At 44.8% G+C, this 15,363-nt stretch overlaps 1 protein-coding gene across 1 annotated transcript in view; it reads right to left on the reverse strand.

Moving 5' to 3' along the window:
* Positions 1-4,153: 4,153 nt before the first annotated feature.
* LOC126530853 (uncharacterized) overlaps positions 4,154-15,363 on the reverse strand; it is a 46,094-nt gene continuing 34,884 nt past the window's right edge. Inside the window, exons 3-6 of the mRNA XM_050178158.2 lie at positions 12,308-12,658; positions 10,405-10,425; positions 7,956-8,048; positions 4,154-5,083 (exon numbers count right to left, since the gene is read on the reverse strand). Coding sequence (XP_050034115.2) covers positions 5,022-5,083; positions 7,956-8,048; positions 10,405-10,425; positions 12,308-12,658 — 527 coding nt within the window. The 3' untranslated portion in view covers positions 4,154-5,021. The remainder of the gene's footprint in view (positions 5,084-7,955; positions 8,049-10,404; positions 10,426-12,307; positions 12,659-15,363) is intronic.

Genomic DNA, 15,363 nt, shown 5'->3' on the forward strand with positions numbered 1-15,363 from the left:
AATCCGAGCACCTTAATCTGCTTCACCCTGGGTATTTCTTGTTCGTCTTTGGTGCGTATGCAAATTTCTTCGTATGCAGCATGCTGGATGTAAGCCTTGGGGGGTCTTCCCCTAAGCGTCGGGCGGTAGAGGAGGAGTTCCGATTTTTCTGGCGAGCAGACGAGACCGGTTCCGACGAGGTACTCCTCCACCACCTCGACCGCGGTCTGTAATCGCTGTTCGATTTCTCCGTCGCTTCCCTCGAACACCCAGATCGTAACGTCGTCCGCGTATATTGTGTGATGCACTCCCTCGATGCCGTTGAGGCGCTCGGGGAGGCCGATCATAATGAGATTAAAGAGCATCGGCGAGATGACCGAGCCTTGCGGGGTGCCGACGCTGCCTATGTTCCTGTGGGCAAACTCGCACAGGTGTTGGGCAAAATTTTCATTGATGTCTCACACTTCCGCATAATGTTGTTCAAGTATGGCCACTTTTTCTGGTTATTATGTTGCATCAAATACGTCATACGCTCCTTTGTGTCTGTGTTTTGGTACCAATTTGTGAGATATGTAAAGCGAGACTGGCGCGGTTAGAACATATTAGTTAGAAATTGTTTATAAGGTCAAATGTCCTCAAGAGGAGTCCAGTATGCCCAAAATGGCAGTCGTAAGGAAGGTCCTCAGAAATGAGGAGCCAATAAGATTTTCCCTATACAATCGCACGCCGTCAGACTACATACATTAAACGTAAGAACCTGCACTAAAATGTTTATTTTTGCTTTCAATCCTGTTGCCAAAAGAATAGTTGTTTCTCGCGCATTTCTGCTTTTTTTGCCTTACACCATAATTTATTTTTCGGAGGAAGGACGCAAGGACTTGATTTGTGTTTGCGCTGTGGAAAGTAGCAGAAGGACCCCGATATATAAGAAGTAAATCAAACACAAAGAGAAATCGTGTAGAGCTCATATCAATTTCAATCGCGAGGGCGTCTAATGAAGTAAGTGCTCGGCAGTCAATTGAATGGTAACAGTGAGCCTCGGGCCGTGTATCTGTGATAACCTTGCACAGCGATGCCACATTGGCAACCAACCAAGGACATCGCTTGATAGACTTGTCGGCCATGGTCATGTACTGGAATGCTTATTTAACGTGGTGACATCTGCAGCAACAGCCATCTGCCGTAGTAACAGTATGCCCATGTACTGTCATGTTCTGTCATGTACGTTTTATAGCACGTCCACATAGTTAACATCCACAACTCAACAGTCCAAGTTGATACACGGCTAAACTTAGTCTGCAGTGGACCTCACTACTTGCTCACCAGACGCTCTTTTGTTCAAACCATACATCTGCATTTTTCAGGTAGTGCTGATTCAGCAAGGCGTTATAATCCACTTAAAGGGGCAAAATCAAATTCATCAACCTCGACCCACCCACGTTCCTCATTCAGCCTCGCACCCACGCTCTGATATAGTGGTGCATGTACACTACGTGCTTCGGGTGGCTAGGGCCACGTTTGTTCTTTAAAGACATCCGAGAGAAACTTTATGCGTACTGCATACTAGCTCCACTTCCGCCCTAGCGCGTAAAAGAAAAAAGAAATGAAAAATGTACTCGCTCTCACCGCATGTTTTTACTGCGTATCGACCGTAGCCGGGGAAGACTCATAAGCGTGTTGACTGCATCGGCGTCCTTAGAATCCACCAAGGAAAAAAAAAAGATGAACTCTTAATCACAGTTCTGAGGCCCTGCTTTCGTGGACGAGATGTAATCATTTCCCGCGGGAGAGTTTCGCAAATGTGAGTAAAAATCTAGAACGAACGGTCATTACGACGTAGGCGAACACTTCTTTGATGTGCTGCGAAGCGGTATACTTAGTATCGCCGGCTTGATTAAATACGGCACGTGGCAATCTCCTCGATTTTTTTCTCTTTTATTGCTAACGAAGACAACCAATATGCCAAAACTTCTAGATTTAGTTTTTGGGGCGCACGAAACGCTTAGATGCCTATCCTTATTTTGCGGCGCGTTTTGCAATATTTAAGTGAATACAGGTGCTCCTACTCTAGGTGGTGTCGAAGGACAACAATCTAATGTCTCGCTTCGCTAAGATGGGCACCTTTTAACAGATCTGCTCAGGAGCATTTCACTGCTACTTTAAATCAGCATAACGGGTGTCACGTGGTGCAGAAGAACGTTTTTTTTTCCATGTTTCTTGAAAGTGCACACGTGTAAGTGGCTTGACTAATGGAAGAAACACTAATGAGGCGCAACAAGCTTACACAAAGTCTACAGGAATAATTCCTATCTCTCTAGTCAAAAGCATTACAGCATACTTCTTACCGGAGCTTTGTAAATTTTAATGAGTAAGCTCATATAACCGTGAAAACTGATCTCTACCCCCAAATTTCCCGCCGTGTCACTGGGCTTGCAAACCCCGTTCAGCGCTTGCAATGTCATTGTCGCGTCACCAAACTGTTTCCTGCTTCGGGACATCAGTTGTGGAGTTGAGTAGCCAGGAACGCTTGATTTAGAGTATGGTTATGCGGCGCATATGTTTTGTTGTCACCATAAACTGTAAGACCAAGCACGGCACCTGTCAATCTCCTTTTCGGGCTGCACTTTAAGTTGCGCTCAAGCGGCACCTATCGACAGTACTTCTAGCGTGAATTTCTCTTGACGCGAGGGGTCTAGCGAAATTACTTTTCTTTTCTCAACAGCCGTGCAAGCATTTTTCCTAGAACAAAATCGTAGGTCAGAAGGTAGAAAGGGGACTATTCACAATAAAGCGTAACAGTAACATTGGTGTGTTTTATCTCATTTGCCGAAGAGTAGGTGTGCGATTAACGCAGTGTTCTCTTTGCATTTCCCACTGGAATAGCTTGCCATATGACATAAGAAGGGTACTGCATGTTTTATTCATAAGGCTGCTTCTGATCATTCGCTTATCACATTAGCTGGATGAACAAAGCCATTGCTTGTAGTCCTGTCGATCATTCATTCATTCATTTATTTGCTTCGTCCCAGTACAGTGTAACAGCAGGCGGAGGCAAAGCCGTTCAAATGATTTCTTGAGGGGTCCTTCGCCTCCTTAGTTAACAATTACATTAGACAATAGACAGCACATTACAGCGTTTTTTTTATTAATGTTTTTTTTTTCAGTGGCATAGCAACAGTGGCATCATGCGAAGGATGATTAGTGTGTTGCCAAAACTTGCCACACAACTGTGAAATGCAGTCGCGTCTTGATAAGGGCCGTTAAGGCAACACAAGAGCTTTAGTCCATAGGTCGGGAAAGAAAAATGCGGAGAGGGCAGAACCAGGCGTAATTCTAGGGGACAGCCCACAGGCATAAATATTTAGGGCCGTTCACTTGAGGTCAATGCTGCCCTCACGTGAGTCCCTGTTAGCGCCATCACCTGGCTGCAAAAGATAACCGTGTGGCAGGTTTTCATTCACACCGAGTTGTTCTATCACGTATAGAGCGTCGAAGAATTTCATGGCAGCCACGTGAGCGGTTGTGCATATGTGGCTGGATTCATCTGACTTCTTCTGTATGCCTGAATGTGTTGTCTGAAGTGCTATTGCTGAATAAAATTATGGGATGTTCCAGGGAGCGTTGCCTATGCAGCTTGTTTTAGCTTTGTGCGTTTACGAAACATCAAGAGTAAGCGCTTCGTTGGGGCCGGAAATTAGGCTAGCGCAAATGAGTAATTGTCTGCACAATCTAGCATAGAATTCTCCGAGTAATTTTGCATAGACGACTGTAAAAATTGTGGTTAAAGAATCCCGTAATTTTTCGCTATCGAGGCCAGCTATGTGCTCTTCTACATATGCTATTATTTTATTCCCAGTTAAAAACTTGCATTCATATTACAAGCCGTTTACTATGTCATTAACCCCCTCCATTGCTGAAAAAATACCGCTCCTTTGAGCAGAGCGAACAGAGAATAGTTTGCTTGCCTTACCCAAATATGCACACTGCTCCATCTAGAATAATTGCATACTACACCATACGTGGCTTCAAATAACCTTGGTTTCAAAATCTAATTCGTTAAAAATATGTTTCTTACTTCTGTGTAGCAAAGTGTTCCCGCTAGTGCTGTTCTAGAAAAACAACAATACTAAATTAAATTTGCTTGTTCAACAGCAGGCAATAACTAGAGCAACACTTTTGTAGACGTAATGTTTATTCTTGTTCTTTATTTTGTAACCATAGCGCGAAAATATGCATTCTGTACAAGTCTCAACATAGAACTGGCCAAGTGGGAAGCGAATGTAATGACAACAGTTTAAATCTTTACAGACCCACATCACGGCAATGTCCTTGAGTTACGCCATACCCTAGCATTTGCTGTAACACAAATAGTATTGTCTGATCATCGACTGCCGCCAATGGCGAGTCTTGTTCTTCGTGAGACTTTCTATTTTTTTTGGGGGGGGAGGGGTGGGGGGGGGAATCTGAAATGGGATGGTAATCCCTGAACTTTTGCGCTTTCACCCATTTCGTAAATGAATTAGTTCTTTTTAATTTCTTTTGCAGGAAAAAAGTAATATGGTACTTCAACAATTTACATAATACGCTTGCTTGCTTTCATATCGTCTTGCTCTGACGCTTTTTACAAAACCACGTTCCAAGTAAACAAACTACAGTTTACACGCACGTAGAGTGCTCGGTATGGGACTTAGTCTGCGAGTCTCAACACGATAACGCATGTCGTAACACTTGCACCCATCAGTTTGGGGCGAGTCCGAAACACACCTCGACAGCGTCGCTTCCAGAACGACGAAGATTGATGAGCGCCTCAGTGACAAGCCACTTCCTGCGGTGACACTTTGTGAACGCAAAGTTTGCCTGAATGGAGTCCTTGTGGTTGCAGTCATTCTGTTTATGATGTTCCTTCCGACCCGTCCACTTTCGGCACCATCGGAGTGACGATGGAGTCCCTCGGCAGAAGGCCCATCATTTACGAAGGCCGCTAAACAACATTAAATGGCAACAGTCAACGTAACAATCACCGTCAACAGTCCAAGCTTTCGCTACGTGTCACCCTGGTCCTCGCCAAAGTCCCGTGTGTTCTGGTGCACCCTTTCTTCTCCACCTGTAAATACCCAAGAAAATGTTAAAAAAATGCAGCTCACCGATCTCATAATTTATGCTATCGACACGTACTGCGTTCGGCTTTAGTTGTCCCCTTTCTGTTTTGTTTACATTTAGTCGACCGAGGTTAATTTCAGTGATTCGGATAACCAGCCCTTCGGCGACCTAGCTTCCCATGGTCTCCAGTCAAAAAGTGTAAACACGTTAAAACTAAAATAATAATCTCGTCTGCTGCTTTTACAGTATACATTTGTATCATACCCTTGAAAATATTACCATAACATGGCATCTTCACGTTGTTTAATTTTTCCGTCTAGGCTCAGTAACTCTGTCTCAGTATCTTGAAACGGTGAAAGCGCACAAAGGCGAGAACGAAGAGAGTGGACAAGACAGTTTAAAGATGAAAGTAAACCAACTAGCCCAGTTATTTATTCTGTCTCAGCAGTTGCGCGCTGCACCATATGGGAACTACGGGGTGTTTTGAGGCATTGTCTTGGGGTGCTGCATGTAAAGCTCGCAACAAACACTTATTGTTGATATCGCCGGGAAGAACACGCGAATTGACATAGTATACCCGAGTGAACCATGAAGAACCACAGAGACTGCGTTTCGTGCTATTGGTGCTATACTTATCTATTTTGTGTGCTGATGCGCAAGAACACAAGCAACATAGTCATTTCTTTCCATTCATAGTTTCTGCCGTCTACTACCTATCTATTTCATTATTCAACCTAAGAAACAGTTCACCTCGCTGTTGTGAGAAGCGCGAGAAAACATTTATTTCAAAAGCTGTAGTAAACAGCAGAGAGGTCCACGGCTGGGTTATGCAGTGCCTTGTGGGACAATGCACCAGACTGAGGCGACTGTTTACATTGCTTAATCTATGGTCACTGGTTGGTCATTTAAAATGTCAGGCAAACAGTACAATGTCGCGAAATAATGTGTTCGCATAACGCGTACATATCCAGCAATCTCACTATTATCATTTCGTGCGGAGAAGGGCCGGCAAGTGCGACTGGCCGTCTTGAAGAGCTGGGACTTATTCTAATATTGGCAGCGCACCATGTCGCTACTTCCTGTTTCTCGTGCGCACCGTACAAATAAAGGGTTATGCATTACAAATCGCTATCGCCAAAGCTGAAATGTAAAAACAGTTTCCTTCCTTCTAGTTGCTTACATTTCATCGCGGTCCACCAGTACAGGGTGCCCAAGTCGTCGGCTCCACTGTATTTTAGGTTACGTTGCACGCAACCGATATTAGCTAAAATTTATGTAGGTCGCTACATTTCATTTATTCAAACTTTATTCATTTTTTTTTTGCAAATTTATGTAGGTTCATACATTTCAACTCGCGAAGCCTGTGTTGTTTCATCTTGAGCGCGACTAAATACAAGTGGCGTTGTTGTGGCAACCATGTAAATGGGGCAGTGATTTCGCCCGGCAGCCACTCGCACGGAGACTGGTAGGCCGACGCTCAGGGCCGCTATTTTGTAGCGGTGCCTTATGCCTTATTCTAAGCTATTCTTATAATCCACCACACACGGCCGCCAGATCCCGTTGATAACGTGGGCAGACCGTCACTCTGACCACTGGCCAAGCGCGAAAAGCCTGAAAAAGCATAGAATCGGAAAAGGCATCGCTACAAAATACCGGCCCAGCAGGCTAGTTTTTGGCCGGCTTCATTGGCACGACAGCTCTCCGCACTACGACGAATTGGGGTCATCGGTCGCCTCGTTATTGTTGTCGGCTTAGTAGGACAGCACGGTCTTTCAGTGATATGTTCTGCGAGCGAGGCGATCGATGGTCGGCGTCAGTGCCTTTCAGCATCGCTGTCGTGTCGAGCCTGTGTGACGGCGCTTCAAGGCAAAGAACGAACAGACAGCAGGGCGCGAATCAACATATTTTCTGTGCCGTATATTTTCTAGAACCCAAAAAAGCTATATGGTAGCTCTCGCCTGGTGAAAAAACGTTCGACTGAGTCTTAAGCTTCATTCCTTCAGAATGGATTCGCATTCTGAAATTCCTACTTTAGTATGCGAAATCAGTAGCGCTTAATTTTTATAGCAGCCCTTATGAAAGCCCAAAACAGCAGACCACATCTCAACAAGTACGTGCGATTGAATGGCCTAAATTGCTTTCATAGGCCCTCTTCCATACGAGGTCTAAATTCATGGTACCTAAAAGTGCTCGGCCCATATTCCCAAAAAGCTCCTACTGTAGAATTTCCCAAGGATGAATTCCTGCCAATCTCGATGCTGGGTATATGATTAGTGAAGGCTGCTAACCAATCGCAAAGAAAATAACATTTACGAACGAAGAGTTTTGTGAATTTGGTCCCAGAAGCTGCGTCTATCTTTACAGGCGTGTACTGTTGCGGTCGCGTTTATTTGTGTATGCGAAAGTTTGATTCATGCTCGAATCTGTTGCAAGTTTTATGGATTCTGGGCACGTCTCAATGGGGATTTGTTCTGAACAAAAATTATAGCAGTACTGGCAAAAGTATCAATAAGCAGTAAAGAAGCTACGCCAGTGTGTAATTATAGAGCCTTCGCAGAGCTTACAAAGGGTGTCCCATATATCATGCAGCATATATTTTAAAAAAACGCGCTATTCTACGCGAAGATAACTAAGTGTACATTGTTCAAATTCAAATTTATTTTCATCTCGAGGGTGAAGGCAGCCTTTATAGAAAAGGGTCGTTTGTCACATGAGGAGAACCCGAGTCTCTGTGATACATGGAAATCAACAAGGATGTAAGGGCGAGTTCTTTAAACACAGTGAGCATTGGGATAATTAAGTAAATTTCATTTTTTTTCTTGTCCGAAACGTCACAGCTGCTCCAAATAAGGAGTCGCAAAGGCTTGATGACTCACCTCTTTTATGCGGCCCAGAAGCGATATAGATGCTTATGCTCAAGGCGATGTAAAAAAGTGACAGGATGGGCAGGCGTGATGCTTTAGATGCACCTGTAGGGAATATGATGGGTTATCAAATTTTATTTTCCATTAAAACAAATCAGGTTTTCTTATAAGTTAGCTTCTTATAAGCCCCGTACTATTCAAGCATTAACAACTGATTCGCTGCTGTTGCTGTAAGAAGGGTTAAGAAACAACACTCTTACTGTGTGACGCAGCGATATTCCCATGATGACCAAGATTTCGCAGGGTAAATGTGCGGCCACCGCCATTCTTAACGCGAACAAGCCTTAAGCGCCTTTTGCTTCTCCTGCGCTTGCGTTCGGTGATTGCTGGCCAGGGTGGCTTAAATGGTGTTAGCATAATTCGGCTTCCTTCCAAAGCATTGGGTGCTTATTTCTTACAGCTTGCGTGTTTGAAAATTAAGCCGCTGGCGATACTTATCCATTGTTCGAACAGTCTGACGGCGGCTCTGCTAGAACTTAAGTTTGCTTTGTAGTTTATTGCTGTTCAGGAACCATGTGCACGTAATAACACAGGGTTTCCCGAATTGTAGACTTTTTAGTAGCTTGCTTGGTATTTGCCTTTTACAATTTTACACGCAAGGGCTTTTTAAAGGTTCGGCTGCTTGCTGGCCGCTTAGAGTTTATCCTGGTTTCATTTTATCAGAGTAACAATATATGGTATCATCATTACGTTATTTAGAAACGTGCGCAGTTAAATAAGTTCTAATAGCAATTAATATATTTCGCTTCCCAAACCATATCAAAAATTATAGAATGACTGAGCCGTGGCTTTTGTTTGGGCACATTTCACTAAATTTCTGGCACGCAAGCTATGAGAGCGACAACAATTTACGTAAAAGTAAACGAGCTTACGAAAGGTTGGTGAGCGTTTTGAACATTCAGAACTTTTTGTTTTCACTATGTCGGGCGAAGCCTTCCAGTACGACTTCACGAAAGAAAAGCTCGACAGATACCAATTGGCTCACGTCATTCAGCATTTTTATGCAATAATTCCGATCAGTTATAGCCCTTACGTCCACATAAAAGTTTTGAATTGAATTCTGGAATTTGATCATTAAAGTTCCCTCAATGCACGACGCACGGGCGTTTTTGCATTTTTGCCCCCATCGGCTGGCATTTTATTCCACGACCTCGTGCTTAGAAGCGCAACACCCTAGCCTCTTAACGACCGCGACGGTGAAATTGGGGGTAGCGGGAAGCACATGCGTCCTACGTTTCTATCCAGTTCCCTTGTCAATCTATCAATCGGTCGGTCGGTCGGTCGGTCGAATATCTGATTATCTATCTATCTTGATAAGTCGACCACATCACTTTGTGTTCATTCCTAGTGTCCATTTCAGTGCCTATGTATGTTTTCGATGTTCTTTCCTGTAACCTTTTTACTGCCGCCTTGTAAAGGGGGCTGCGGGCCCCTGTCCAGCTGTCGTTTGTTCGTGCCGCTTTTACCTGCAGCCTCCTCCACCTTTCTTGATGGTGTATAAACATTATTATTATTATTATTATTATTATTATTATTACATAGCTAGCTAGCTAGCTATCTAATCTCGAGGCGGCTCATATCGAAATGTTTATGCCTGCCATGGTTGCCTAGTGGCTACGGTGTTCGGCTGCTAAGCAGGAGGTCCGCGCCGTCACAGCCCGGCCACGGCGGCCGCATTTCGGTGGTGGCGAGAGAGAGAGAGAGAGAGATAACAAAGAGAGGAAAGGCAGGGAGGTGAACAAGGCGAGCGTCCGGTTTGCTACCCTACACTGTCGGTGAGGGAAAGGAGGAGTAGAAAGAAGAAAAGAGGGAAGTGATGGCTGTGATTGCAGTGAAGCGCCATGACACCCAAATGGAGTTCCATAGCTGGTGATCTGCATTGAGAACATCTGCGATGACCAAAGAGCCAGTGTTCGTTGCGCAAATAGGTAGGTGGCTGCGGGTGAGTCGTGGTGTTTGCTCGAGACTTGCAAGCACTGGGTTAAGAGCATCCAGCACTTGCACTGCACATCGCGCGGACGGAGTATGCAACTTGCTGAAAAGTACACGAAGGGCATTTATGAGGGACCTAAGCATCGCGAAATGGCAAAAACACCCGTGTACTTATAATTAGGTGCACGTTAAAGAAACCCAGGTGGTCCAAGTTATTCCGGAGTCCCTCCCTACGGCATGCTCAGATCATGGCTTGGGCACGTAAAAACCCCATAATTGAATTGAACCAAAATAATAATAAGGAAAAGCCCGAACGGCAGTGGCATTCAATTCTACACATAAGCGCTGGTAGGATGAAATCTCAAAATTCGTACACATTTGTCGTCAGCAATTTCAATATCTGCATTGCTGCAGGAACGGTTATAGGTAGCCATTGATAAAGCACCGGTGGTAAGTAAGTGCTGCTTACCGTAAGCTCCCCAGGTAAGCTCTGTGAAGAGAAAGAGAAAGGACAAGAAATCAGTTTCTAAACGTCAAGACATATGAGTGTAAAGCATTGCGACGTACTGGTCTGAATGCATCACGTATCGCTTGTTCTCACAAGGGAGAGCATGGGGAGAGAATGTGGAATTAGAATTGTAACGACAAAGCCTTTTTTCCTCGCGTCAAGGCCGGTAAAATATCCGCATGTTAGCCTCAACTTATGCTGACATGATTACCTAGTACAGTCGGTAGCCGGTAGCAAACCGATAAATCCTAGTATTTATTTTACTCAATCAATTCCGGGTTGGGAGTTGTTGGTCGTAATCGTGACTGAATTGTTTGTAGCTTCTTACAAGAAACTATACGGCACATGAAAAGCTACCGCGTTGTCACTTTATTTTGTGCTCGGTTCCACGACTCAGTTCCACGAGCCGAGCAGCCTATTGTTTATTTTGTCGTATCGGCGCCATTATTTGTGGTGCGCAAATATGTCAAGTACTGTACCGCGCTTCTCGCGAATGCGACATCTCTTACCGGTAAAATATAGAAGCATGCAACCCTGCTTAACCTGTATGATTCAAGGTGGAATATTTATATAGTCCGAATGGGACATCTTTTCTGTCTTTTTTTTTGTGCCATCTTTCTATTTTCTGTTGCAAAGATCGCTCGGAAAGCGCTTATTGTATTGTGAGTCAACACAGTTTTGTAGGGTATAGCGAGTTCGTAACGTTCAGAATAGCTGATGGTTTGCTTTGTCGTTCAGCTTCCGCAGCAAGCGTGGGCCGCAAACCCGACCCTGCAGTGTCTAGAAAAGCAGATGGCTTCGTTTGCGAAGTACGGCGTGCACCATGCAGTTATTTGCTCTGCATACGTTACTGCTCTGCAGCCGTTGCCGCTGTGCAAACATGCAGATGATCCGGACAGAAAATACACTGAGCGCGCTAGTCCCTCGTCTAGCCCCTGTGCTTTCGTACCGTTTGCAGTTAGGTTACGTATGGTTATGTATATCAGGTATACTTTAGCGAAACGTTTGTTCACAGCGATAAAAAAAGTCACAGTGCTGGCCTCTCCGACTTTCGAATTCAGTTTGTTTGCTGGGTTACTCAAACACCTGGTGTGGTTAATATTTTTTAATTTTACAGATATTGTAACACCGGGGTGCTTGAGACGACGACATATTACATTTTCTTAGAGCGAAATCTGTTATGGTCTAACTCCCCTAGTTTGAAGTCCGCCGGTGCCGTCACTGAAAGCCCGAAATTGTTTGCAAGCAAATCAGAAAGAAAGACAAAAAATTCTAATTGAGCAGCCAGGATTTGGACTTACAACTGAAAGAGCGGGAATCCGGGATTCTAGCTCACAGCCAGTCAGCTTTCCCTTTGTCTTTATTATTGTTTCTTTAATATGCTCAAGAATTCAGTGACAGACACGTGTTACCTTTGAACAAAACGATAAAACAGAGTAAAGGAAGCGAGTCACCACCCCTAGTAGACCTTAAAGGAATTTTGAAATTACTAGACTTCTCGACCATTGTGAAGTTTTGGCGTGTGATCATCTTCGACCTCTTTATGCTACTGCAGGACGTAGGCTTTCCTCAGCGACCTCCGAGTTATCTCTTTCCAGTGCCACTCGACGCCGCCTTATGCTTGTGAATTTCCTAATTCCATCGCGGCGCCTACTTCTCTGCCGTCCTCGACTGCTTTAACCTCACCTAGGCATTTTCTTCGTTCCTGCTTACACACTGCACGAAAAACTAAGAAAGCGGAAAGGAGCTCGCGGAGTCAAAGGCGCGCAGTTTCAACAGACTATAAGTGGAGTGTGAGCACGTAACAGCGGCTTAGTTGAAAATCGTAGAAGAAGCAAACTGATGCGAATTCGCATTCTCTCACCGTGAGCGAGGCTCATCCTTCGCGTCAGCACGTAGTTGCTGTACGGGATCTCCAGCACGCACTCGAAGAGATCGGCCAGCGAGGACAGATGATTCTCGAATGCGTCGGCGTGCAGTGCGACGTCGAAGAGCCCGTCTTCGACGGTCGCCGTTGTGAATGTTCGAAGGCCGGCCTCGGTCGCGGGTCTCCTCCTGCCTCCCTTGAGTAGGAACAGCGTCAGCACCGGCTTTGGGAACGTGCCCCGTGCCACGCACAGGAGGCTCAAGGGGAGCTCCGGAGATTGGGGTCGGGGCAGTCGCTCTAGCGGCGGCCGTGAGTCACTGTAGTTGAACGAGAATGACTTCGCCGGCACTGCAGGAAAGGGAACAAGTGGAGAGGTGGAATGGCAAGCAACAAATACGATTTATATGCTCTTTATCCATTTAGCCCTCGATATGTGCACCTTAGAGAGTGTCGCGTGCCGTCAGTGAGTAAGGGAATATTCTAGGATGGCACTGCCTGGTAGAAATATTCGCCGAGTGTTAAGCAAGCAAATGGGAATGCACCGTTAAGTGAACATAAAAATCTCAGTAACAGACTGAAAACAATAGACACTCTGAAGGCAGTTGACTGATACAATAGGAAGAAGTTAATTACCGCTTATTTAAACATATTTACACCTGTGAATGGTACAGGGATTCCACTCAGCTGAATATCTGAAGGGCTAATTTATAGTGGACTGCTGCTAGAAGGTTATAACTTAAAATTATTTGCTGCCGGCACAGCAGTTGGGCGAAGGACGGGTATAGCTCGCTCTTCTGGAAAAAAAAAACTGTTGGAATTGAAGCCGTAGATGCCATTTACGTCAAGGCTTGCACAATACGATGCTGGAATCGTGCTGCTATGCTGCTGATGCAGTAGAATAACTCGAAAGCCGCCACGATGTGAATTTAAGACAGATCAGGGAATATATAACCTGTCTTTATATATATATATATATATATATATATATATATATATATATATATATATATAATGCCTGTTTCGCAACGTCACTTCGTATCGCTGCACTCTGCCCGATGCTACATCTATACGATGGCAGTGAAACATTCATGTGGACATTGCTCCGCGGTTAAAAGACGCGTTGCCGCCTTGGCGAAAGGGCATGTGCCACATACTGTTGTGCGTTTAAGCGCATACGCGCATTTGAAAACACCGCATTTAAAGCTGCTCCGGCTTCGGCAAACGCGGTGGTGTAACCAGGTGGAACTAGATGTGGGTCATCGCTTTTTTTTTCAAGAACATTCAGCTAGGGTTAATTCAAGCAATTAGCCGGAATTTTTTTTTCATTCAAGGCACAGACAACACTAGCCCTCTTCATTTCAATAATATGCCACCCCCCCCTCCCCCCATTTTTTTTTTAGCACTTACCTATTATAGTGGATCTAGAACATTACTTAAGAGATCAGTGAGACTTTTGATCCTCGAAGCTCTTCTTAAAATGCTCTTAAAACGTCATACGCGAAGACTATGTGTTTGGCATCCTCGTGAAAACATTTGGTCCGCTTGGCGCCTCCGTGATACTAAACCAACCTCCCTTGTAGCCTGCGTTACCACGCTGTTCTTAAGCCTGCAGTGCAATAAGTAGCAGTTATGCAAAACTACTAGTGACACGCAAACTATCTAGCCTAACCGGCTCAAGCTACAACTTTACTCAGAAGTTGTATCCACTTCTATAATCGACCATGCGCTTAGGTTTACAAAAAGTGGCTAAAAAGCTTTCGGTTCCTGGCATGTGGCTCCTGCCGTGACCTGCGAGGAATTCAGCAGATCTCGTACCCATTTATGATGGGTCACGACATGGCAGTCGCCTACACCTGGTTGTTAGTGGCAGTGAATACTCGACGTAATCTGGACCTCACGTGAAAACGAAATCCTCCTTTATATTTGTCACCGTTGCTGGGAATCAAAGGTGAGGCGTTGCTCTCCTTCTAGCGTAGCTTTAATGAATTCGTTTTTCATTATATTACTTTCTACGCCTCAAGAAGCTCTCAGAATATATCAAAAGTTCTCCTGCGCAACGTCTCCTGCCCTAGGTATAAGGCACCAAAAGTTTGCTGTCTGGGATGCTGCATGGTACTTTATAGATCCTACTAACGAGTCGGACAAATATTGTCTTTGTGCTTGAAATTGAGGACAATGGCACAATAAGTGTGCAATGTTCTCCTCGCATCCGCAAACATCACATGCAGGACTATCAGCCATTCCAATTATTGCTGAGTAGGCATTCGTGAAGGCAACTCCAAGCCATAACCGGCACAGAAGAGACGCTTCACGTCGCTGTAGACCGGCTGGGGGTCTGAGTTGAAGTGACGGGTTTAGTCTGTGCAGACTTGTGCGCCTTGTATGTGCGGTGTTCCACTCTACTAAGGAGATCGTTGAGGAAATTAGATGATCGTCCACTGAGTGAACAGACGTTACTAGAGCATCGTCCCGACCGGTCATTGGCTCAGAAGGCAGTGAAGGCACTTTTATGCCTTCTCAGAACTTCTGGTTTGCGCGAGCGTCTCTAACACAAGTGCTGTCCGTACAGGTATCTACACCTTATCTTTTCCTTCTCTCGCTTCCCCTTCTCCCTTACTCCAGCGTAGGGTAGCCAACCAGACTATTGACTAGTTAACATCCCTGCCTTCCTATATTACTCTCTCTTTCTCTACTAACGAGTCACCAAATCTGCTTAGCTAATGCCTGTAAGGCATTTTGCTTCATAACACTTCAGAATACAATTTTATCGCTTATGTCTTCACGTATTTAAAGCAACAGGGTAGCGTCAAAGGCTGTGACGAGTGTGTCTTGGTTGTATGCCTCCACATGACTATCGCGTCTGTTCAAAGAGCTCGGCTTCACTTGCTCAGGCACAGTGACGTACCAACCAAGATCTCTCTCTCTCTCTGTCTGTACCTATTTATATATAAATATATACAGAGTTTTTTTAATCAAAATTGAGCACGCAGGAACCGACGTAACCTATGAAGGAAAATGACGACGAACTTTTTGGAAGTAAGACGTGTCTTTCT

Source organism: Dermacentor andersoni, chromosome 5, assembly GCF_023375885.2.
Source record: "Dermacentor andersoni chromosome 5, qqDerAnde1_hic_scaffold, whole genome shotgun sequence".
In the NCBI taxonomy this organism is placed as follows: Eukaryota; Metazoa; Arthropoda; class Arachnida; order Ixodida; family Ixodidae; genus Dermacentor; species Dermacentor andersoni.